The 25965-nt window shown below is 40.9% G+C and overlaps 2 protein-coding genes across 2 annotated transcripts in view; one reads left to right on the top strand and one right to left on the bottom strand.

Annotated features, from left to right (window-relative positions):
* The window catches only part of phlpp1 (PH domain and leucine rich repeat protein phosphatase 1), a 99194-nt gene extending 96835 nt beyond the window's left edge, over positions 1-2359 (top strand). Inside the window, exon 18 of the mRNA XM_057857946.1 lies at positions 115-2359. Within this exon, the coding sequence (XP_057713929.1) occupies positions 115-1383 (1269 nt within the window). The 3' untranslated portion in view covers positions 1384-2359. The remainder of the gene's footprint in view (positions 1-114) is intronic.
* A 52-nt stretch (positions 2360-2411) lies between these two features.
* mep1bb (meprin A subunit beta b) lies at positions 2412-11116 on the bottom strand. The gene is made up of 14 exons (XM_057856511.1): positions 11087-11116; positions 10902-10962; positions 9255-9356; positions 9125-9168; positions 8961-9039; positions 8651-8768; positions 8238-8416; positions 7361-7579; positions 7100-7252; positions 6809-7024; positions 5992-6459; positions 5750-5926; positions 3321-3474; positions 2412-2924 (listed from the first exon to the last, which is right to left on the bottom strand). The coding sequence occupies exons 1-14, from the start codon at positions 11114-11116 to the stop codon at positions 2708-2710; spliced, it is 2217 nt and encodes a 738-aa protein (XP_057712494.1). The 3' UTR covers positions 2412-2707.
* Positions 11117-25965: the final 14849 nt, after the last annotated feature.

Below are 25965 nucleotides of genomic sequence, written 5' to 3' on the forward strand. Positions count from 1 at the left end.
TAACATGGAAAATGTGTGATCGTCACACTTTTTAGACACTTGAATGGCTGTGTACATGATTTGAACTAGCTTGTGGTTTGGCAAAGGTTAATCCCCCATCCCCTTCCTCCACAGGACAACAAGGTCAACGGTGTGACAGATTCAACGCGCATCATGGGCTACTCCTTCCTGTATCCTTCCGTCATCCCATCTCCCTACGTGCAGACGGTCACGCTCACATCGCAGGACGAATTTTTCATTTTGGGCAGCCGCGGATTATGGGATGCAGTTTCCCCCGGCGAAGCGGTGGAGGCGGTGCGCAACGTGCCGGACGGCCTGGCCGCTGCCAAAAAGCTATGCACGCTGGCGCAGGGCTATGGCTGCACCGACAGCATCAGCGCTGTGGTGGTCCAGCTCAGCGTGACAGAAGACTGCTGCCCCTGTTGCTGCTCAGAGCCCCCCCGGCCACCCCCCAGTCCCGGTCTGGGCCCTTACCCACCATCCTCCTCCAAGGAGCGTCCCTCGGACGGCTCTCTGCCCGTGCCGCCGTCGTCCTGCAGCGAGATGAGCAGCGAGATCAGCACCAGCGAGATGAGCAGCGAGGTGGGCTCCACGGCTTCGTCCGATGAGCCACCGCAGAGTTCCCTGATGCTCCTGCAGGAACAGGGCCACCACCCTCATCTGCACCAGCACCACCAGGCCCACCCCGTGACACTGCAGCACCAGCAGGCCCATGCCGTTGCCCAGCCCTGCCAGTTGCTGTTCACCGGTCCTGAGCTGCCTCCAATCCGCGGCTGCCGCACCCTTCACCCCGCCTGTCTGGCGAGCTCCTTCCAGCGGCAGCTGTCGAGCGCCACCTTCTCCAGCGCCCTATCAGACAACGGGCTGGACAGCGAGGATGAAGAGCCCATCGCCGGTGTTTTCTCTAACGGCAGCCGTGTAGAAGTCGAAGCGGACGTTCACTGCCTCAAAACAGAGTCCTCCTCAGGCCAGGAGCACGGCCTCCTTACTCTCCCGCCGCCTCCTCCTCCGCCACCGCCGTGCACCCCCGAACCTCCGGATGAAAGCGTGGACATGAGCCTAGCTGTGGCAGAGAACGGGTCGGATGAGGCGTGGCAAAGCGGCGGCGACGGAACAAAGGCGGCGTTTGGAAAGAGGAGAGTCAACGGTTCAGTAGCACGCCAGGAGAAGAGTCACAACCTCATCGAGGTGGCTGCTGATGCCCCCTCTAAGAAATCTGGTGGTTATTTCACCGCCCCGGCGCAGCCCGACCCGGACGACCAGTTCATCATTCCCCCTGAGCTGGAGGAGGAGGTGAAGGAAATCATGAAGCAGCATCAGCAGAAGCAGCAGAAGCCACCTGGGACAGAGCAGCCTGCGGATTACTTTGACACCCCGCTCTAGGATACCTGTTTCAGCGTCATCTCAGCATGCACTCGAATATCCTGCCACCATCACCATGACTACAAGCACCCACTGATGACTCCATACTTATTTTCCAATCTGCCTTTCTCTTCCTGTGCAATTTTTTTCTTCTCAGCAGATCCCCACTAGAAAAAAAAACATGCAGATGAGCCCTTTAAGAAACTGGATTGTCGTGAACATCCTCTTGTGTTTGCACAAGCAATGGAACATTGTTTTTTCCCCTTCTCTTTTTTAAAGAACCGCCAGTTAGCAGTACTAGTTCTTTTAATCACACGGGTTAATATGCATTCCTCACTTTGCTTGAACTTGTTTGAACTCACCATATCATTTCACTGAAAAGCAGACGGAACCTTTTTTTTTAGAGTGACATCATCTTTTACCCTCTTCTTTGTGGAATGGTACACCGGTAATGCCACACGTAACGGTTGTAGATAGGGCACTTAAGATACTGTATTTCTTCAGTAAATCCTGGCTATCAGCCTGTAAAATGGCATAGACCTTTTATTTTATTTTTTTGTAGAAACTATGAATACTAACTCCTAGGAGTTGCATACTCTATATGGTGACTCAGTCACTTTTACTAATCTTCTCTGAGAGAAATGGTGATTTGTGTTTTCCTTTTTCCAATGATTGTAAATAAGAGAAATGTTGTATACAGATACTTTTAAAGGATCAATGTCGGTGAAGGTTTTAGTGGAGGATGTGTGGGCGTTTGCTGTTATGGAGGTTGACCATGCCCCCCCCTTTTTTTCCTGTTTTTTTTTTTTTTAAATATAACTTTAGACACACTTGAAAACAACAACACACATATGTGCAATCGCAGTTCAAAACATGCCAGGCAGCAACAACAACAGCAACACACTTTTCCCCCTCTTTGTTTGATTTTGATGTTCTGTAGTCAACACTGTATCTAATAAACACTAATAGACTGATATTTTTTTTATTTTTTTTTTTTATTTTTTTCACACACATATGGAGATTGACATTCTATTTTCATAACAGCCTCCTCCAACAGTAATTGTTACCACCGGCATGATCGTGTCGACTTCAGTAATACAAACAAATATATATATATCCACATGAATAAGAGACTACACAAATGTTCTCGTCTTTGGTATAATAAATTTTAAATTTGTGAATATAAACTCAAATGTCCCGAGTGTTGCTTGATGAAAAGATCACAGGCATAGGTGTATTTACATTGAGTGGCCAGCAAGAGGCAAACTCATACAGCAGTAAGATCATTTTACTTATCTGAAAAACAGTGACTCATTTGACTTTGTCCTTTTTGATCTTTCAGAGTTCATGCTGGTTTGCTCATGTTCTGTAGGACCAGGTCGTTCCCACTACTACGCTTCTTGTACTTCTTCTTAAGGCAAACAGCAGTTGTGATGGTCACCACCAACATGACGCCTAGCACTGAGAGCGAGGAGGCCAGGGCGACGGTGCTGTTGTCTGCCGTTGAACCTCTGTGCTGGCAGCTGTCGCCATAGAACCACCAATCGTCCCCAGCGGCACACCTGAAGTGAGTGGGAAGGTTAGAGACCAATCATATCATTATATGATAAGCTTCACCAGCACTAACAACTTATCTGCATTCGTCAAGATTGTGTTTCCTGATTGCAAACCCACAGACAGGTTGCAGTTTTTCTATTTAAAGTTGCCGAATGAAGTTTCTTTTTGACATTTATAGCTGCTCGTAAACCTGTCAGGAATAGTAAAACGCAGAGCATATGCTGTGTTGCAGTGGGGTTATACATTCACCAACTGCAAGATTTGGGGCGCCTGTAGATGTAATTACAATCAATATAAAATGCAATGTTTCACTATGTCACCATTAGTAATTCTGTGATAAATATGGTTCGTGGCTTGATGATGACGGCCACATTTATCAGCTTAGTACTTGAACCACTCACCTACAAACAGGCTTCCCATATTCCTCTATGCACACGCCGTCATTCTGGCACAGCACACCTGTGCAGACATTCGGGGGTGACTCTGTGCTGGAAGTACTCATGGGTGGAGGGGTGGCGCTGGGCAGTGGTTGGCTATCAGTCAGATGAGACACATCTAAAGTGGGAGAGCAAATAAGAGGGATGTTTTATTGGATTTAGGTGAATACAAAAGCTGCAATAGTTGGATGACTGTAATTGCAGTTAGTAATACTTTGTTGTGAAACAAAATCACTCAATTGATCAGTGTCTTTACATAGATGGAAAAATACTGATTATAAAGTATAAAATAGTCATTTGAGTAAGTGTGTTTTTTTAGGGGTGCATATAAAATGGATAGTCCTTCCCATTTATTTGTAAGAATGAACAACATTTTAGTTTCAAGGGTATTGTTGACCCCTGGGCATTTGCGGTTAAAGTATCCCTAAATTTGACTAAGATTGCCGTCAGAGAAGTTTAGCTTGCAAATATTCTGTTTGTCTTAACACTACTAAGAATATTGAAAAAAAAAAAAAAAGTGGTTTTATTTTTTATTTTAACATTTATATTTTTTCATGTTGTCAATATATAAATCAAGACGTGATTTTTTTTTTTTGTTAACAAATAGATCCTGTGTATACATTAGTACTAGAGGAGCAACAATCGATCAATCAACAACTAGTGTAATTTTCGGACTATAAACCGCTACTTTTTTCCCCTCATTTTGAATCCTGTGGCTTATAGTCCAGTGCAACTTCTTTGGTGATCTATTTGGGTTAATAGGTAACACTTTATTTGACAGCAGCATCATAAGATTGTCATAATTATGACATGACACTATCATGGGCATTACTGAATGCTTTTGACAGATTTCATTCAGTGTCACCTGGCATATTTTGTCACTAACTCAATTTATGTCCAATTTGGATCCTTTACATCCATTAAAAAGTGAGGAAATTTCCCGGATGACACCAAATGACATTTGTTTCAAGCATTCATCAATGCTAATTATGATTGTCTTATGACAGTCTTATGGTGCCATTGTTAAATAAAGTGTTACCAAATACCATAACTAGCACTAATGAAACAACTGGAACAATAACGGAAGAAATAATTAGTACAGAATATTAATTTTGTCTGTAGCACTGCAATGCATGCTAGCAGGCATGTTGGACGACAACAGTGTTGACAAACGGGTGGCAGCAGAGGTTGACTGTCATCCCCCAAGGGAGCAGTGATGGCTAAATGAAGCTTCTTGAAGCATTGAAGCTCTGCAGCCAATTGATTCAACGCTTCATGGTGGTTCATTTGGTCCTATGACAGTCTTTTGTTGCCGCTGTCCAATAAAGTGTTACCACTTAAGATCTTTTGCTGTAAATATGACATTATGCAGTGAGGACAGCTGCGGCTTGTAGTCCAGAACGGCTTATCGATGAACAAATTCCGTTTTCGTTTTAAATTTGGTGGGTGGCGGCTTAGTCAGGTGCGCATTATAGACCGAAAACTACATTAGTCGATTAGCAAATTAATTGACAACTATTTTGATAACCAATTAATCGTTTAGGACAGGGGTGGGCAAACCGGTCCTCGAGGGCCGCAGTGGGACCTGGTCTTTGTTCCAACTGACCCAGCACAGATAGTTTAACCAATTAGGTTTCCGCAGAAATGAGAAGCACCTGACTGCAATCGACTGATTGCACTTATAAAACAGCAGATTGGTGAAAATGTGTCCTCTTAATGGGTTGCAACAAAAACCTGCACCCACTGTGGCCCTTTGTGGAATAGTTTGCCCACCCCTGGTTTAGGACCTTCTCCACCTTAAACTTTTATAAATTCTTGAAATTATAGCATACTTATAACTTCTCAGTTGTAAATATTATCAGATTTTTTCATGATGTTTTTGTTAAGTCAAAGTAGGACATGAACAAAAATCTGCTTTTACTTTGGAAAACACATTTTTGCCAATTTTCAGACATGCTTACCGTTTAAACTAGCTTCTTAATAAGGCTGCAACAACTAATCGAATAAATCGATTAACAAATTAGTTGCCAACAATTTGATAATCGATACAGTTGTAGACTGCAGTTAAGTCAGGAAGCTGTAATAAAATATTATTTTTGAATGAAATAGTCATTCATTTTGTCTTCATTGTTGCTTGCAACATGCCTAAAACAACTTCAAGGTAAATTTTGAAGGTAAATGAAAAAAGTGACATTTATCCGATTAATCGTTTAATGACTGAATAGTACCTTGTAAAAATAAAAGGCATTTACATCCCGTTTATTCACCAACCTGAACGCCTCAATGGGTTTTGTGCAATGGGATGCATACACTCTGCATTGGTTAAAATGACCAACACATGCACACGACACTTCAAAATCTTCCCTAAAGACACTTATGATTAGGACTTTTACCTTCCATGCTGAGGAGAAAAATGGCGTCTCCCCCCTTTATGAAGTCCCTGCTCCTGGCTCTCAGGTGGGTGATGTACGCCGAAGTACCAGAGCCGGGTCCTCGAAAGTATTTGGAGCCGTCCGCGTCAGTCACCTCGACGCCCACCTTCCGAGGGTCGTCCCAGAAGAACTGGTCACCTGACGAACAGAGTAAATGTCAAAACACGAGTCGCTTACAAGAAGAGTGGTTTTCACGTGCGAACCTGAAGATGACATCTGCCAGGGATCAGTGGTGACACTGCGCTGGTTGGACATGCGCTTCTGGATGTGAGGGTTCTGGTCCATCAGCATCATGGTCATTTGCTTCCAGGGGCAAGGCCATTCCTGCCCGCTGTCCCCCTCGCGGGCCACCAGGTTGGCGTAGGCTGCCATTTGCCCAGGAGAGTCGGTTCTCCCGCTGGGGTAGAGCGTCATTTGGAAGGTGTAGCCCTCCTTGGAGGTGAAGGGTGGACTAAATATTGCTTCGCCAGTGGGTGTGTTCTCCATGACATGGCTGAAGTTCTTCACACGCCATGCAAACTCAGGACATGCCATCTCTGCAATATTGATATCATCCAGAGATAGTCCTCCTAAAGATCCAGCGCCTCGCTTGGTTCCCTTGAAGACCACACGGAACTTCTTTGTGGCGTCTAGACTGACGTGGTGAAGCTGCCACAGGTCCTGAGGCGGTCCTGTTAGATCACAAAAGCTTAGTTGATGAAGATTGATAGATGATCGTACTGATTCCTGTCATAATGGTGGGATTCATATTTTTTAATTCACAATCTGCACAAGAACCTCAAAGACAGTGACACGATACATTTGGACAGGGCAGGAACATTTCGCTATCGTCGCACTTATTCCTTTGGATGTAAAAGGAAAACACGTGGGTGGATGAGAGGTGGAAACTTGCATATGTGAGAGGGGTGTGTTGTTAAGAGGTAATATGAATAGACGTTTCGGAGAATTTGGGTTTTCCGTGAGTCCGTTGTGTGGTTAAAGTACCATAGTACTGTAGTGAGACAACAAAGTGGTACTGACCATCAATGGTGGTGATAAAGCGCAGCCTCCCAGCATTGTCGGCTTTGTCATACTCCCTCACAAAGATCTCCAGCGAATCCTCAGGGCTTCCGCTGTTGTAGAAGAAGAACTGCAAACATTGGTAGCCCCGTTTGGGGTACAGGATTCGGCTCTCCAGGAGGGCTGTGTCACCAAGGTTGGCCATGCTTGTTTTGAAGTGCATGAAATAACCGGAGCCTAAAGACAGATGCTAATAAGATGCCGGACCTGAGATATTAGATTGTTCACCTCATTCAGTCTTTTTCCACTAACCGGTGCATTTTCCCATGTTGGAGTAGTCTGTGCGGGGGCCTCCTGTTGCTGTGACCATCCTTTCCCAGTCCTTCTGATCTCCCGGCCCCTGAATCATCCCGCAGATGTTCTCCCTTTCAAAATCACACGAGTCCAAAAAGGTTGAGCCCCGAGCTGGAAGAAAAGTCACCTTTGATCAGTTGTAAAGTCAGCTCGCAGGGTTTGTGTCGAATGGCTCATTAACGACGTCGACAACAAGTCAATAAAAGCCGCTCTTCTCACTGCAGTTGTAGAGGCGGGACAGCTTGAGCAGGTCACTGTCACTGAACTCCATCCTCTGGCCGATGACGTCGGCAAATGCAGGGATCTTGGTGACGATGGTGGATTCCGAGCCTTTGCTGAAAGCCCCCTTGCTGTAGTGCATCATGGAGCCGTAATCATAGGGGACGCCCAGTGAGCTGGAGGTGGTGTCGTTGTGGATGTTGAAGTTGTGCTCTCGGCCTTGACACAAAACGCAGTCTCTCACGTTACAAAAAAAGTAAAAAGTGTAAACACCCCTCTTCAAATGCCAATGTTTTTGTGGGATCAAAAAAAGAAGAGTTTAAAACCTGACATTTGAACAAGGTTGTGTGGACTTTGTCTAGTCATTGTACACACGTGTCATGCATATCTTTATAGGACAATTACTCAAAGTTCTATGAAATTTAATTGCAGGTATTGATAAAATTCATATTTGAAAGTCATACATGGCAATAGCAATTCAAGGGCCCAATGGTGATCATTTCTTATCGCAACAACAACACTTTTATCACATAAGCAATAAATAAAACGAACGATATTGAATAACAAAGTACAGTGCTTAAGTTGTTTCCCATCATATAATTTAATTACGACCGGGGAAAAAACTATCACTGCCGGCGAGTTGAACATTTTTTCTGTTACTAAATACATATATATAAAATGAAAAACTCCTAAATATGAAAGCTGACTCAAAGCTATCATGGAGAATTTCAGTGCTTTACATTACCAACTACAGTTTTTTTTTTTTTTTAATACAATGTAATTTCTAAATAACTGTAAATATTCTTTTCCCAATTTCCAAACTTATGTCCCCCCAAAAATTAAAATCAATCAAATCTATCATGAGGCTACGTCTTACCCTCGGAAATGTAGTCCCACATGATTTGCACGTAGTCGTCCCGGTCTGCTCTGGACTGCTCATGCCAGAAACCCAAAGCATGCAAAAACTCGTGTTCGATGGTGGCGATGCGGTCACAGTTTGTGCCGATGGACAGATACTGCTTGCCCTCGCGCTGGTTGCCCACCGAGGAGAAGCAGCTTTCAGTGGGTAAGGGGAAATTCGTCTTTATTACTATCTTACCATAATTCTTCCCTGACCATTTTCTGTTGTAGCAACAAACTGTGGTACTCTATTTCCGTAAGCAAGTTAAAGCATTTATGCATTGTTCCAGCCATAATGATAATGTATAAAGTGCTTTCACCATGACATTTGCCCCCCTAAGGGCAAGCGTGACTCCAATAAAACCCTCGTAAAAAGAACTGACATCTTACCCACTGCCTTTAAAGATGGAGATGTAGTTAGCTTCACCATTCCATGGCTTGAAGTCAATGCAGGTCTTGAGGCGATACTGCTCAAAGGCCTTTAGGATCACACCTTTTGCATTGATTTCTGCACCGGAAAGATAAAATAGTGTTGCAATGTTTTCCTCTGCATTTTTTTATATTGTGGCCTTTCACTACAGCGACCAAGTACGCAAAAGCAATTTTAAAAAATATATATATATATTGACTCCATATTAAAGAGAAAGCTTAATTGAAGTCCAAATTATAAACTACAAGCATATCATTAGTAAACATTCACCAAGGTCATCTTCCATGAAGTACGGAATGGTAGTGGGCCACCTGTACTCGTCACCTAATATGGAGTTCCTACTTTGTTTCTGTCGATTAAAAAAACAAAAGGTGGAAGGAGGAAGACTTATTAACCTTTCACACTGGTAATAATATTCAATAAAGAAAACAAACCTTGCCCAGCACAATATCACCCTCGACCAGATTTAACCCGGCTTCTGTGGGGTCAAACCACAATAGTGAAACGATTCATAAGTAAAACAATTTTTAAAATGGGTGGGGCTCACCCCTCAACATACTGTACCTTCATTGATTTCAAAAATATCAAGATCTCGTCCATCGTCGACATCAAAGTCTGCAATAAAATTCAACGTTAGACTAGTGGGGAAGAAATTTTGCCATGTGACTTGTGTGAATTACCTCGTAATAATTCTGTAGGCTGGAGAAATAAAGAAAACATTTTTTTATCATAAGGAAAAAACATTTAGAAAGTTATAAATACATGCAGAAGTAAAACCACAAACTGAATAAAAACATGATACACATTCAAGAAATACATTTAAATAATGTAACCAGTTGCAGGTGAACTCAACCCAAGTTCTTAGTATTGTCTCACCATGCAAAGTACGGCGCCAAAAAGGAGACACACAATGTGAAGAGCCAAAGATGTTCGTTCTGCCATGTCTGACTAAAAGTACTTAAAGTGTTGTAAGTAAGCGTTCATTATCATCATAAGATGCAGGCTGGGATTTAAATGACATGCACGTGGTTAACAGGTCAATGATTGACTGCGTGCGAAAAGGGTGTTGCTTCTTGGGCTCTCCTATCAACTAACAAATCTTTACACAGCATGTCAATGCCTTTTTTTTTTTTTAACCATAGCAAAAGGTTTGAATCATTTTTAATAATGATAGATGTGTAACATAATTTTTCGTCACTTACAGTGCCCTCCGAAATTATTGGCACCCCTGGTTAAGATGCGTTTTTTAGCTTCTAATATATTTTTTTCCTAAATAATATGGGACCTTAATGGAAAAAAAGAAAAATTCAACCTTCAATACAAGTGCATTTATTTAGTGGGGAAAAATCCCACATAAAGAAATAATTATTTGACATCAAGTAATGTGTGTCACAATTATTAGCACCCCTGGTGTTAATACTTTGTACAACCCCCTTTTGCCAACAAAACAGCACCTAATCTTCTCCTATAATGTTTCACAAGATGGGAAAAGACAGAAAGAGGGATTTTCAGCCATTCCTCTTTGCAGAATCTCTCTAAATCATCCAGAGACCTGGGTCCCTTACTCTATACTCGCCTCTTCAGCGCATCCCACACGTTTTCAATGGGGTTGAGGTCTGGGGACTGAGATGGCCATGGGAGGAGCTTGATTTTGTGTCTGGTGAACCATTTCTGTGTAGATTTGGCTATATGTTTAGGGTCACTGTCTTGCTGAAAGACCCAGTGACGACTCATCTTCAGCTTTCGGGCAGAGGGCAACAGATTTTGATTTAAAATGTCCTGGTATTTCAAAGCATTCATGATGCCATGCACCCTAACAAGGTTCCCAGGGCCTTTTGAAGCGAAACAGCCCCACAGCATCACTGACCCACCCCCATACTTCACAGTGGGTATGATGTGCTTTTCAGCATGTGCATCTTTCGTGGGACGCCAGACCCACTTAGAGTGTTTGTTGCCAAAAAGCTCAATCTTGGTCTCATCTGACCAAAGCACACGGTCCCAGTTGAAGCCCCAATACCGCTTGGCGAACTCCAGACGTTTGCGTTTATGATTATGAGTGAGGAAAGGTTATCTCCGTGCATGCCTCCCAAACAGCTTGTTGGCGTGTAAACAGCGCCTGATGGTTGATTTGGAGACTTTGTGACCCCAGGATGCTACCATTTGTTGTGATTCTGTAACAGTGAGCTTTGGAGATCTTTTGATTTCTCTTACCATCCTCCTCACTGTGCGTGGTGGCAAAATAAACTTGGTCCTCGTCCAGGTTTGTTTCCCACTGTTCCAGTTGTTTTGAACGTATTAATTATTCCTCTCACAGTGGATATGGGCAGCTGCAGTTGAGTGGCAATCTTCTTGTAGCCTCTGCCTGACCTGTGAAGGTCGACGCACATCTGCCTCACTTGTATGCTGTGTTCCTTTGTCTTTCCCATGTTTAAGAGTGGAGAAGAGAAATGGCCTCTGTGTCACGTCATATTTATACCCCAGGGAAACGGGAAGTGATGAATTACTAATTAGATGTTCCTACATACTCTGGTGAACTTTGTAAACTACTGCAGAAATGACAGAAATGCTTCAATTATATTTATTTCCTGGGAATTGATGAGGGTGCCAATAATTGTGGAACAGGTGATTTAATGAAAAATAATTATTTTTTAGTCAGGGATTTTTTTATTTTCTTACAATTCATTTGAGTTGAAGGTTACATTTTCCTAAAATTTTCAGTGTGACAGTATTCTACTGCAATTAACCGGGGGTGCCAATAATTATGGAGGGCACTGTATTACACTGAGGAGGAGATGTAATTGCACCCCTTGTGATTTTGCAAGTTCACCCACTTAGAAAATAGGTAGAGGTCTGAAATTTCAATCATAGATGCATTTCCACTTATAGAGACATAATCTATATAGAGACATAATCCATTGCATGATTTTTCAATAATTTATTTGTAATTTACTGGTGTTCATAAGTGTTTGAAACCCTCAGAAAATCAGTGCTAATATTTAGTGAAGAAGCCTTTGTTTGCAATTACAGAGGTCCAACGCTTTCTGTAGTTCTTCACCAGGTTTTTTACATATGGAAACAGGGATTTTGGCCCATTCCTCCACACAAACTTTTCTAGATCTGTCAGGTTTCGGGGCCGTCATTGAGAAACATGAAGTTTCAGCTCCATCCAAAGATTGAGACTGAGGTCTGGAGACTGGCGAGGCCACTCCAGAACCTTGATATGCTTTTCACGCAGCCACTCATTGGTCAGCTTGGCTGTGTGCTTCGGATCATTGTCATGTTGGAAGATCCAGCCACGACTCGTCTTCAAGTCTCTGACTGATGGAAGGAGGTTGTGGCTCAAAATCTGACGATATATTTCCCCATTCAACCTCTGCTTTATAAAATCTGTAATATCCTGTCTGCTTTGCCGAAAAGCATGAGGTTTTCACCCCCATACTTCACAGTACGGATGGTGTTCTTGGAATTGTACTCATCCTTTTTCTTCCTCCACACACGACGAGTAAAGTTTGCACCAAAAAGTTCTACTTTGGTGTCATCTGACCACATGACTTTCTCCCATGACCCCTCTGCATCATTCAGATGGTCCCTGCAAACTTCACACAGGCATTCATATGTATAGGCTTCAACAGCGGAACCTTCTGAGCAATGCATGATTTTAAACCATTGCACCATAGTGTTCTACTGACAGTAGCCTTTGAAACTGGATCCAGCTCTCTTCAGGTCATTGACCAGCTCCTGCTGTGTAGTTCAAGGCTGAGCCCTCATTTTTCTCATCATGAGTAATGCCCCACGAGGAGAGGTTTTACATGGAGCCCCAGTCTGAGGTAGATTATCAGTCATGTTTAGTCTTTTCCATTTTGTAACAATTACTGCAACTGTTGATTTATTCACACCAAGCTGCTTTTCAATTCTCCCATAGCCTTTTCCATCTTTGTAGAACTCAACATTTTTTTTCTCTGGTGTCTTTCGAAAGCTCTCTGGTCTTGCACATGGTAGCAGTTGGATTATGATTGACTGTGGGGTGTACGAGTAACAATAATGCGCTCAAACGGGTGGTGGGTGGGTGGTTACTCAAGGGGTAAAGGTGGACTTTTTTAAAGATAGACTGACAACTCTGAGTGTCACAATTATTGCTGATTCCCAGGGTTACAAATACTTATGAACCCCAGTAAATTACATTCATAAAATTTGATTTCTGGATTTTTTTTTAGATTGTCTCTATGAGTGGAAATGCATCTGTTATTGAACGTTCAGACCTCTACCTGTTTTCTAAGTGGGTGAACTTGCAATGTCACAAGAGGTGCAACTAATTCTGCTCTTCACTGTATATTTCTTCCAATTATAATCATTATCTGATATGCTATCGATATTCCCCACGCTCTTACTATGCAAGGAGACAATTTCATTGTATTTATTATAATGTTAATCGGTATAATTTTTTTATTTTATTTTTTAAATCCCATCATGACAATTACCTTTCTGCACTGATTGGATGGTGGAGGTTACATTGTTCTGCTTATCTATATAACTATTTGAATATGTTACTCATTTTTTGCCACTTGATAATTTTTCAGATGTATTTTTTTCCCACTTTACTGCATTATTAAACAATTAGTTTTCAACTGTATTTTTTTCTTTATTATATTGTTAAACAAGTGTAAGATATCCTTTTTCATATGTATTGCTTTTTTATTTTTTTTATTTTTTAAACATTATTTGATTTATCAGTTTATTGGCTGAGGGAGGTCACATACTGTAGTTCTAACGCTATACAGAAACTATTATACAGGTGCAATAAATATTTTTTGTTAGAATACTAAACCTGTGTAATGACAGTTTTCTTTTGATTGTTCCACATCATTTTTTCAGCTTTTTGACTGAAAATGATGTCATTCTTTTATTGTTGTTTAGGGCTACAGCTAACGATCATTTTAGTAATCTATTATCAAGTAGTTATTTCGAGTAATCGGATCAGGAACATTATTGCGTTGCAGAATAAATTTTAGGAGATGTAAAACAGTGGTTTGCTAAGATTGTACTTTCAAAACTGCATCAAATGCAAACACAAAATTTCCCAAGTGTTTATTCAAACTATGTACGATCATTTAAAGATAAAATACCTGAGCTCAGCCTCAAAGGCTATTAAAAATTAAATAAATGAGGTTCTAGGCAAAACAAAAGAACAATGGGCTAACTTGCATAGCAAACGTTCACTAACTTAAATGCTATAAAATGCGTTTTTGTTTGTTTGTATGTTTGTTTTATACAATACTCGTAACAAACTATTCAAACACATGTTCCCACAAAAAACAGCTAAATATACCTATAATCTAAATTACGAATGCATTTAAAAAAAAAAAAAAAAAAAAAAGTTGGTCTTAACGGAGCAGCTGGAGTCAGCCATGTTAAATGAGTTATGTCATATTCGTTGTTGCCACTAGAGGGCATTGTATCCTCCAAATCAATAAAACACAAACACTTTCAAAACAAACGATTCTAACGGCACTCCAGTAGCATACTGCACGAATGCTATTTGGAGACCGTGAGGTCGCCATCGTAACAAGGAAGTGGGTCAACATAGACACGCCCTAGCATACAAACCATCTTATTTCTGCTTTTTTTCTCCGGTAATCTTTCAAAAAAGCACATGCCGAGTAAACACTGCCGCTATGGAACGACTCTAGACATTACGTCCTATGAAGGATGTTTTCTTCATACATTTCCCGATACCAAAAACTCGGAGGAAAAAATGTGAAGAATGGATTAACTTGCGCGGACGTCCAAAAGACCAGTTTAACGCCAGCAAGGTGAAGCCATTCACATTTCATATGCAGTAAACATTTTTGTTGGGGGCCATGGTCCAGCAGATTACAATGCTGATCCATTGCCTGCCACAGCCTGCCCCGAGGAGGTAAGCCATTTTGATATTTTTACTTTACTTTTACTTTACTTATTTTTAATTTTTAGCGTGGCGTTTTGCTGTGCTGCTTCTGTGAATGACCTGAAAAAAATTAAAATGGTATTTGCCTGCCACTATTGTTACCTTTTCTGTTGTAAAAAAAAAAAAAAAAATTTAGTAAGGGAGAAGTGTAAATAAATTATAGAATTAAGATTTGTTAATAATTAAAAATTTTTAAATGGCTGTCACTTTGTAGCATTTGCTATCGCTACACAAAAACATCAATGTAAATTACCCCCAAGAATGTCAGAGACGTAAGACAACCAGAGGATATATGATATAACAAACACGGGGCATGTGGTGGTAAAGGATAGATTGTTGGAACAGGGGAATGTCATTGTCAGTCGCGTAAGGCAATGCACACAAGAAAAAGGTGTTGATAAAAAAGCTACCTGTGGATCAGGTCGGCTCTTTTTCCCGTCTTTTTCAGCCCTCAACACTCAAGCCATCTCTTTAACTGAACATTTGTATGTTCTTCCACATCTTTACCAGTGAATTTGGCACCAGGGACATCATTTTCAGACAGAATTGGTAGGTTTAGCTCAGTAAACATCTTGTTCGTACACTATTTCCATGCATTTACTATTTGGGCCAAACGGGAGGTTGACCCGCCTAGCCACAATTGCTAACGTCATGAATATTAATGAGCAAAAGTGACGTGTTGCTTGCAGTACGCCATTGGATAATTTGCATAGCAAAAGTCCGCTAGATTAAATGCTGTAAAATGCTGTGTTTTTTTATTTATTTATTTTTAAACAGTACTCTTAACAAATCGTTCAAACACATGTTCCCACAAAAAACAGCTAAATATACAATGTATCACAAAAGTGAATACACCCCTTGCATTTCTGCAGATATTTAAGTATCTTTTCATGGGACAACACTGACAAAGTAACACTTTGACACAATGAAAAGTAGTCTGTGTGCAGCTTATATAATAGAGGAGTGTTACAGGAGTATAATACAGGAGTGCTGTCAGCATTGCTGCAGAGATTGAAGAGGTGTGTGTGTATGTGTGTGTGTGTGTGTGGGGGGGGGTCATTCCCACCACCATGCTTGACTGTAGGCATGACACACTTATCTTTGTACTCCTCACCTGGTCGCCGCCACACATGCTTGAGACCATCGGAACCAAACAAATTAATCTTTGTCTCATCAGACCATAGGACATGGTTCCAGTAATCCATGTGCTTTGTTGACATGTCTTCAGCAAACTGTTTGCTTGTGTACCATCTTCAGAAGAGGCTTCCTCCTTGGGTGACAGCCATGCACACCAATTTGATGTAGAGAACGGCGTATGGTCTGAGCACTAACAGGCTGACCCCCAACCTCTTCAATCTCTGCAGCAATGCTGACAGCACTCCTGTAACGAGTCACATGCCATTTTGGAGGGAAAATGACAAACAGTACTCAATTTGGACATTTAGGGATGTATGTAGTTCCCATGTAAAAGTACTCACTTTTATTGCCAGGGGTTTAGATATTAATGGCTATATTATGAGTTATTTTGAGGGGAAAATAAATTAACTCTACTTTATAAGCTGCACACAGACTACTTTTCATTGTGTCAAAGTGTCATTTTGTTAGTGTTGTCCCATGAAAAGATATACCGTATTGGCCCGAATATAAGACGGTGTGTTTTTCGCATTGAAATAAGATTGAAAAAGAGGGGGTCGTCTTATATTCGCGGTCTAGATATTATACCCATTCACGACGCTAGATGACGCCAGATATCATTAAAGCGATGTTCTGTTATGACAGATCTCAGCGACTCTCCCCATTCACGACACTAGATGGCGCCAGATATCATTGAAACGATGTTCTGTCATGACAGATCTCAGCTACTAGTTTAACCAGTTTGCATTATTTTATTGCATCGTTTGTCCTTATTCAAATTTGTTTCAAGACTACAGTTACAGTTAGACTTCACTTTGATAATTAATGCAGTTATTGCAATGTTGTTGTTTTATCACAATAAATTGGTTTATTTACATTTCAAAAACCAGATGCCATTCATTTACGAATGTGATTGCACTTTAGTTTACATATTTGAATGTTCAGATATTAAGATTTGAATGAGGCAAAATAACTTCGGGAAAAAAGTGCTTTTTCTATCAAATACATAGTTATAATTAATTGTTGCAGATTTACTGTAATTATTTTCTGTATAAAAATTAATTTGGTGTTTAAAAAGTCTTTTTTCAAACTTGAGTCTTGAAAAAGAGGGGGTCGTCTTATAATCAGGGCCGTCTTATATTCGGGCCAATACGGTACTTAAATATCTGCAGAAATGTGAGGGGTGTACTCACTTTTGTGATACACTGTACCTATAAACTAAATTACAAAAAAAAACCATTAGTTTATGTTGGTGTCAACGGAGCAGCTGGAGTCAGCCATGTTAAATGAGTTATGTCATATTCCCTGTTGCCACTAGAGGGCAGTATACCCACCAAATCAATAAAACACACTTTCAAAACAAACCATTATAACGTCACTCTAATTAAACGAATACCCGAAGCAGCAAAATTTGATTTGAAGTTTTTTTTCTAATGGAATTACTGGAGTTAATCGATTAATTGTTGCAGCACTATTATTGTTATAGACGATTGTTCCATTAAATCTCTTTTTTTATCCATTCATTTTCCATGCCGCTTATCCTCACGAGGGTTGCGGAGATGCAGGAGCCTATCCCAGCTAACTACGGGCAGTAGGTGAGGTCCACCCTGAATCTGTTGACACTGCCAGCCAATCACAGGGCACAATGAGACAAACAACCACAATTGGGAGTGTTCAATCAGCCTACCACCTTTTTGGAATGTGGGAGGAAACTGGAGTCCCCGGAGCAAACCCACGCAGGCACGGGGAGAACATGCAAACCCCTCACAGGAAGGCCGGAACCCTGGTTTGAACCCTTGAAGTGCTAACCACTCGTCCACTGTGCTGCTTATTTTTTCTTTTTATTCTTATATCCTTTAAATTATTCTATATTACATATGGATAAAATAACATTGTAAACTACTATAATAATAATTGGTTTTAGTATTAGAAACTTTCATCTTCAAATCATTTTTTTCTTGACAGTTGAAAGCATGTATTTTGTAAGTAGGCCAAAGTCGGCCATCATATTCATGAACATAGAATTCTGGTTTTAGATGTCGCTGATTACTTATTGATATTTTGGGGTGCTGCACTTTATATCACTTAAATATGATCTCAGAACAGAGATCTATCTAATGGAGCTGAACTGATGAGGTTCCTTTACTTTCTAGAAAGTGCCTTGTGCACAGCTGCATGCATTTTGTTGTCTTGGTCATTTTGTTTTGTTACACGATGATTCCTTGTATACAAATTCAAACAAGGTAAAAATTAAATTTTGAGGAAAAAATGATGGAAAAACTTTAGGGTTATTTCAGATGGGAAATAAAAGACTTAATCCAGGATTGACCAATTGTGCTATTAATGAGAGAGAACCCTGTAATGTGGGTAATCAATAGGCAGATGGTTGACCTATCCATCCGAATGTCAAAAAGTCAGCGGGGCTCTGCCTTCATCTCGAGCACGTGGCTGTTATGATGGATGGTGCAAACAAATCAATGTCCACTTCACCAAAATAATCTTTTATAATTCCAAAACACACTCAAGTATAATTTATTCTGTCATGACGCTACCATGCCTATGCAAAACGATAAGATGTTGCGTGAAATGTGGGTTTTAATCTATATGTAAATGAGACCATACTGTGTTACCAATATGCATTTGTAAAAACATGTAGAATCTGTGATGTGCTGTCTGGGAAAAGACGTGCATGGAGAAACAAACACATGTTCATTACACAGACTAATCTGTCAGTTTTGTTGAAAACATTTCTTTTCCTAGTTTTGCAGCAGGTGAGAGGTGGGTTATGCTTTTCTCACTGGTCTCACAGTGGCCTCCAATGTAAAAATGAGACATGCAAATACAGATAAAGGTGGATTATTTCCCTTTTCCTTCGTTTTCTCAGAACCATTGAACACTTCAGAGCAAATCTTTGCTGCCTTCTTAACACCATGTCACAGAGAAATCAATGGTGTTGACGCATGAGCATCTCTTCTGCACGCTATGTGAACACGTGTGAAATGCTTTTCCCTTTATTAGGCGAGTTTGCTTCCACTCCACTCTACGGGTTAACCAACAACAAAACTACACTTGTTCTTGTCGTCGAGGCCAATTCATTGGGTTTCTTCTGAGACAATGTCCACAATGCTACTTCTTAAATTAGAACCATCCCTCAAAGAGGCCTGGTTACTTCAGCAGCATCTGCCCATGGCTCTTTTAGCCCGGCACGTGTCTCAAGAAGGCTACGTGCTGTTCACTAAATAGATCACTTCAACATGTGATATAAATAGAAAGATGAGGTGCAAAGTTCATGTGGTGTTAGACGTCCAGCCCATTTTAACTGAGAGGGCTGTAAGCGATCGATCATTCGCTGCCAACCCTCCCTGTCAAAATGGATTGGATGTCTATTGCCATTGGTGTCAGCCAATGACTTAAAGGGGAAATACACGCACCCGACACTTTATTAGATACATCTTGCTCAGTGGCAGACTTGGCAATTTTGTGGCCTAAGGCGAACATATCCAGGGGTCCTCTTCATGGGTCAGGGGTTAAAAAGGTGAGAAGGGTGTGGAGGAAATATGTTCCGGTACACTAGGGCTGTCCTAAACGACAAATTTTCTCCTGATTAGTCTGCCGACTAGTTTTACGATTAGTCAACTAGTCTAATCTTTTTTTTTGTATACTAATTGAGCAATGAAATTTTTGTTGACGTTTATTAATCCACAAAACCATTTTGGAACACTTAAATTCTTTAGTAAAGTACAAATAATCATGTAAATAACAATAATTAATCACAAATAAACAGTGAGGTTAAATGCTGATAGCATTTACTAGTGCAAAAGAATGGAAAGTAAACATTCAGAAAACCGACTTCGCCTTTCCAACATTATTCAAAACAATTCTTTAGAAAAATTCTAGCATTATTATTATTATAGTACTATATATAACAGTAGTATAATAATTATTCATTGCCAATCATATTTGTCATTTGAAAGCTATTCTTAGTGTAGAATCTGTATTCTCTAGTATTTACTCAACATATTATTATATTAATTCTGAAGTATGTGGGATTAACTCCAGAAATTGTTATTTATATGACAAACATGACGTGCTTTTATTTTGAAATGTTCACCGGAGGTACGTTCGCTAAACCGCTAACCGAAAGCTTTACAGTCCAGAAAAAAAACATTCTTCATCATTGCTTTTGGTGTCACTAATAGATTTAATTTTTAGCAAATGCTGTTAACCAGCTGTTGAGTGTTATTGTATGACTGATTGGAACTGTACTGCATTGTTTCGCCACAGGGAGTGCTGTCGTGTAGTTTATGTTCGGTGTGAAGAAGAAGAAGAAAGTTAAAAGAGGCATTAGCGGCCTCCGGCCTGTTCTCAACTTTTCCCTCTCTGCACTTTAGCTCTCATGGAGAGCACGTTCGCTCATGTGTTCGAAATAAACGATAGCCGACGTATTAGCAAGTGAGCTGTAAAAATAGCGAGCTTAGTGGGGTCATAAACGCAGGAGAGCTAAGTGAAGCTAACAGTTAAGCAGAGTTAAGCGATGCTAAACGGAGCTAAATGAAGCTAAACGGCGCTAAATGAAGCTAAGCGACTTATACTCAGTACGTCGTCGTGGAACAGTCCATTGTAGTGCGTGTGTATGGGGTGGAGATAATATTAATGCAGCATTCAAATGGCTTTTTTTTTTGTTTTGTGATTTGTTTGTTTGGTATGCTGACATAATTATACATGACGAATAGTTGGGGGTGCTGCTAGTTTCGGTGGCCCAAGCCCTTGCTGGTTGGGGCAAGTGCAGCTGGTTGGGGGCCCCTTACTGGTTGGGGGCCTAGGGCGATCGCCTACTTCGCCTGAATAGAAGATCCGCCTATGATCTTGCTTGTACTGTGTTCCCTTTTGCCTTAAGAACTGCCTTAATCCTTGGTGGCATAGATTCAAAAAGACAGATTTGTTAGCTGCTCATCGATAATTTGAGTGTTTTGTTCCACCACATCCAAAAGGTTCTAGTGACTTTAGAGGCTATTGAGTACAGTGAACTCATTCTCATGTTTTTTTTTTTTTTTTTAATAAACCTGTTAAGCTGCTTAGAAACAGAGAATAGAAATCTGAGTGTCCTTATGGTCTGGACATTTTTAATGTATCACATGGGAGTTTGATTATGTAGTACTCCAATTGTGGTTGTTCATTGTGTTTTATTTATTAGGAGAAAGCAGCAAGCAGGATGGTGTTATGGTGGACAGAGAGGGAAGGAAGCAGACAGAAGAGGAAAAGAACAAACAACAGCAGCCTGCACAATATATCGTTTGAACATCGTCATTGCAATGGGTGCATGCGCAATGGTCCTATTGCAGGACATGCAATTTTTTTTTTGTAATGTAAACTTTTGATTTTCTTTATAAAAGCAGCAATTTTGTAGAGACATGGCTTCCTAGATCCCTTTTATGTACACAATCCTCATCATTCATGGATAAACCCCCTTAGCCAGGATTAAACTGTATTATACTACCCCTAGCAAAAAGTATGGAATCACCAGACTCGAACGAGCACTCATTCAGACATTTTAACATGTAGAACAAACTCAGATAAAAAAGCTTGAAAAAATAATGAATTAGTTCAAAAATGCATGTATTTAGCATTCAGAAACACTAAAAGAAATGAATAAAAACATTGTAGTGGTCAGTAAATGTTAGTTTTATAGAGCAAGTGCAGGGAAATATATATGTATATATGGAATCACTCCATTCTGAGGAAAAAAATGTGGAATCATGAGAAACAAACAAAGAAATAACAATCAAAACACATCTCTCGTATTTAGTAGCACTATCTCTGGCTTTTATGACAGCTTGCAGTCTAAGAGGCATGGACTTGGTGAGTATTCTTCATCAATTTGGTGCCAACTCTCTTTGATTGCAGTTGCCAGATCATCCTTGCAGGTTGGAGCCTTGCTGTGGACCATTTTATTTCAATTTCCACCACAGGTTTTCAATAGGGTTGAGATCTGGGCTATTTGCAGGCCATGACATTGATTGGATGAGTCTTTCTCTGAGGAATACAGTTTTAGCTCTGTGGCATGATGCATTGTCATTTTGGAAAATGACAAACATATTTTCAATTGAAGGAATAAGAAAGCTGCCTAGAATTTCAATGTAAACTTCTAAACTGTATCTCCCCAGTGCCTTTATCGGTATCGGGGAAATTCTCAAAATCTGGTGACTTGGACACAAAAATATACGATCGGGACATCCCTAGTACTCATACAACCCCTAGCAAAAAATATGGAATCACCAGTCTCGGACGATCACTCACTCGGACATTTTATCATGTAGAACAAACTCAGATAAAAAGCTTGAAAAAATAATGAATTAGTTCAAAAGTGCAACTCTTTAGCATTCGGAAACACTAAAAGAAATGAATAAAAACATTGTAGTGGTCAGTAAATGTTAATTTTATAGAGCATGTGCAGGGAAATACACAGTATATGGAATCACTCCATTCTGAGGAAAAAAATATGGAATCATGAGAAACAAACAAAGAAATAACAAAACACATCCCTAGTATTTAGTAGCACCACCTCTGGCTTTTATGACAGCTTGCAGTCTCTGAGGCATGGACTTGATGAGTATTCTTCATCAATTTGGTGCCATCTCTTTTTGATTGCAGTTGCCAGATCATCCTTGCAGGTCGAAGCCTTGCTGTGGACCATTTTTTTCCCATTTCCACCACAGGTTATCAATAGGGTTGAGATCTGGGCTATTTGCAGGCCATGACATTGGATGAGTCTTTCTCCAAGGAATGCTTTAAAAGTTTTAGCTCGGTGGCATGATGCATTGTCATCTTGGAAAATGACAAACATATTTTCAATTGGAGGGATAAGAAAGCTGTCTAAAATTTCATTGTAAACTTGTGCATTTATTAAAGATTTAACCACAGCCATCTCCCCAGTGCCTTTGCCTGACATGCAGCCTCATATCATCAAGGACTGAGGGAATTTTGATGTCTTCTTCAGGCAGTCATCTTTGTAAATATTACCGGAACAGCACCAAACAAAAGTTCCAGCATCATCACCTTGTCAAGAGTCAGGTGATGATGCTGGAACTTTTGTTTGGTGCTGTTACAGTGAGATTATTCTTATTATTCATTTCTTTTAGTGTTTCTGAATGCTAAAGAGTTGCACTTCGAACTAAATCATTCTTTTTTCAAGCTTTTTATCTGAGTTTGTTCTACATGATTAAATGTCTGAGTGCTCATCCGAGACTGGTGATTTCATACTTTTTGCTAGGGGTTGTATGAGTACTAGGGATGTCCTGATCGCATATTTTTGCGTCCAAGTCACCTGATTTGGAGAGTTTCCCGATACTGAATCCCAACCCAACACCGAAAAAAAGTTGTTTTTTGTTTTCACGCTCACGCTGCCGAGAACAGCCTCTCACTTACACAATGAATGAATTGCTACAGCACACTTATGATTGTGTACCAAACTTAACGATGATTAAGACATTTGTGCCTTTGACCGTGGAGCTACCGAGGCGTCTCTGGCCGGGTGAAAGCTACAAACCTGTCAATCATCGTTAACTCTAAGTACCAAACGCCAGCTGCACTGGTGACCAAGAAAAACAGTTTGGTCGCACTGCTTAGAGGGAGGGAGGGTGAGAGGCTGTACGAGCATGAAGCAGAAAAACTTAAATATATTTTTAAAATTGAAAACCCGATCCTTTTCACCCGATTCCGATCCTCTGAAAAGTGGCGCGATCAGCCCGATTTTCGATCATGTGATCGGATCGGGGCATCTCTATAATGAATACAATGTGGTCATAGTGAGTCAACCAGTCTTCCCAAACAGAGCTATTCAAGTCTGGTGAAAATTATTCTAGTTTTAATATCACAATATATCACAACCCCCCAAAAATCGCAATGTCAGTTTTTTCCAATATCGTTCAGCCCTATTGTACATCGATAATGTGAATCTCCTGTTACACCACATCCAAAAGGTGCTCTATTGGTTTGAGATCTGGTGACTTTGGAGGCCATTGAGTACAGTGAACTCATTCTCATGTTCAAGAAACCAGTCTTGAGATGATTCAAGCTTTATGAGATGGTGTATCATACTGCTGGAAGTAGCCATCAGAAGATACAGGTACACTGTGGTCATAAATGGATGGACATGGTCATCAACAAAACTCAGGTAGGATGTGACAATACAAAGACGCTCAATTTGTACTAAGGGGCACAAAGTATGCCAAGAAAATATCCCCTATATCAGTGGTCTCCAACCTTTTTTGCGCCACGGACTGGTGAAATGTGTGGCAGAAAATGACAGAAAATATAAAGTAACACGTCGAGGCTACAAACAAATATTAAGTGCAGGGAAAATGTCACTCACCATACACTGAATCAACCTTTTTTTAACAGCGGCCTCTCCTAAAACATGTCTGCAAATATCCGTGGTTGCAAGCATAATGAGTTCTTCTCTAATTGCGAAAGGTTTCTTAGCTTTAGTAATACGGTTCTCCATGAGGTATGATACTGTCAGTGCATTCGCTTTTGTTGCCTCGTTTGCTAGCTTTTAGCCACGTTATGCAGAATGGACTTGGTTGTAGGCTCCTCTTCTGGCTCAGCAGGTGGCCTTTTTCCCGTAAAAAGACGTCGCCGGTAGCACACACATCCAACAGCAGCTAAAGTTACTGTTTACATTGACTCATGCTGGGCTGCTGTAGGTGTGCAAACACCGTAGTAATTGCGGCCAACCACTAGATGGAGACCGATACAAATCTTTACTTGAATTAGTCTATAGCAGGGTTCACTAAATCCGGACCTCGGTGCCACTTTTCCTTTCGTGTTTTCCATGTCTCCCTCCTCTAACACACCTGAATCAAAATAATCAGGATCATTATCAGGCTTCTGGAGAGGTTGCTGATGACATAATCATTTGATTCAGGTGTGTTAGGGGAGAGAGACGTAGAAAACACGACAGGATTGATGGCATCGAGGTCCAGATTTAGTGAACCCTGCTGTAAACAGTGCAATCCATGACCCTACTGTTGTATTTACAGGGATTATGTACAGGGATAGTGATGTGACAAGAGCCAGAGGCCACATTGCAGTCGTTAATAAATTATTTATTTCTCTGCGGCCCGGTAGCAAATAGGAGGACCATTGACCTATACCATTACACTACCACCATCCTGAATTGTTGTTGAACTGTTGCAGGATGCGTTCATGTTGTTGACGCCAAATTCTGATCCTACCATCCGAAGGTCGCTGCAGAAATCGAGACTCCTCAGACCAGACCACATTTTTACACTCTTCTTTGTCCAATTTTTGTGAGCCTTTCCAAAATGTACATTGGTTTTCTGTTCTTAGCTGAAAGGAGGAGTGGTACCAGGCGTGGTCTTCTGCTACTATAGCCCATCTGCCTTAAGTTTTGATATGTTGTGCATTCAGACATGCTCTTCTGCGTATCTTGGTCGTAACGAGTGGTTATTTGTGTGACCTGCCTTTCTAACATCTCAAAGCAGTCTGTTCATTCTCCTCTGACCGCTAGCATCAACGAGGCATTTTCACTCACAGAACTGCTGCTCACTGAATGTTTTATCTGTAAACTCTAGAGATTGTTGTGTGTCACAATCCTCGTAGAGCAGCACTTCCCAAAAACTCACACCAGCCCGTCTGACACCAACAACCATGCCACGTTTAAAGTCACCTTTCCTCCCTTTCTAATGCTCTGTTTAAACAGCAGCAGATCATCTCGACCATGTCTATGTGACTGAATGCATTGAGGTGCTACAATGCAATTGGCTAATCAGAAATTTACTGCCACGAACAGTATGACAGGTGTGCCTAATGAGGGGGCCGGCGTACTTTGTGGATTAAAAAAAGATATGTCTGAATTCAAATAGCTGGCTTGCTGAACGGCATTTAATTACGTTGCTCATCACTATACGTACTCCCATATGTTGAACATGAATATATTTGTCATTGAAAAGTAAGCATTTTCAGACAAATGAAGTTTGATTGGATCATTTCCCACAGCACCTCCACTCTTATTGGGAATTGCTGCTGTTCAGTAATTCAGAGAATGGTCGTTGCCAGTGGCGTCATCATGCTGGAGAAGCTGGGCTGGGCTGTGCGGCGCGGCGTAGGGGTTGGTGAGAAGCGCTCGGAGAGCAGATGAGCCTCTCTATCTCAGTCTCCTGTTCTGGTGAATTT

This window comes from Corythoichthys intestinalis, chromosome 14 (genome assembly GCF_030265065.1).
Source record: "Corythoichthys intestinalis isolate RoL2023-P3 chromosome 14, ASM3026506v1, whole genome shotgun sequence".
In the NCBI taxonomy this organism is placed as follows: Eukaryota; Metazoa; Chordata; class Actinopteri; order Syngnathiformes; family Syngnathidae; genus Corythoichthys; species Corythoichthys intestinalis.

Excerpts from the sequence above, each read along its gene's own strand:
- mep1bb (XM_057856511.1), bottom strand. The coding sequence starts at position 11,116 with ATGGGAAAGACAAAGGAACACAGCATACAA. Across the intron at positions 6,460-6,808 it reads CTTTATCACCACCATTGATG|GACCGCCTCAGGACCTGTGG; the intron begins GTCAGTACCACT and ends GTGATCTAACAG. Across the intron at positions 2,925-3,320 it reads TATGGGAAGCCTGTTTGTAG|GTGTGCCGCTGGGGACGATT; the intron begins GTGAGTGGTTCA and ends CACTCACTTCAG.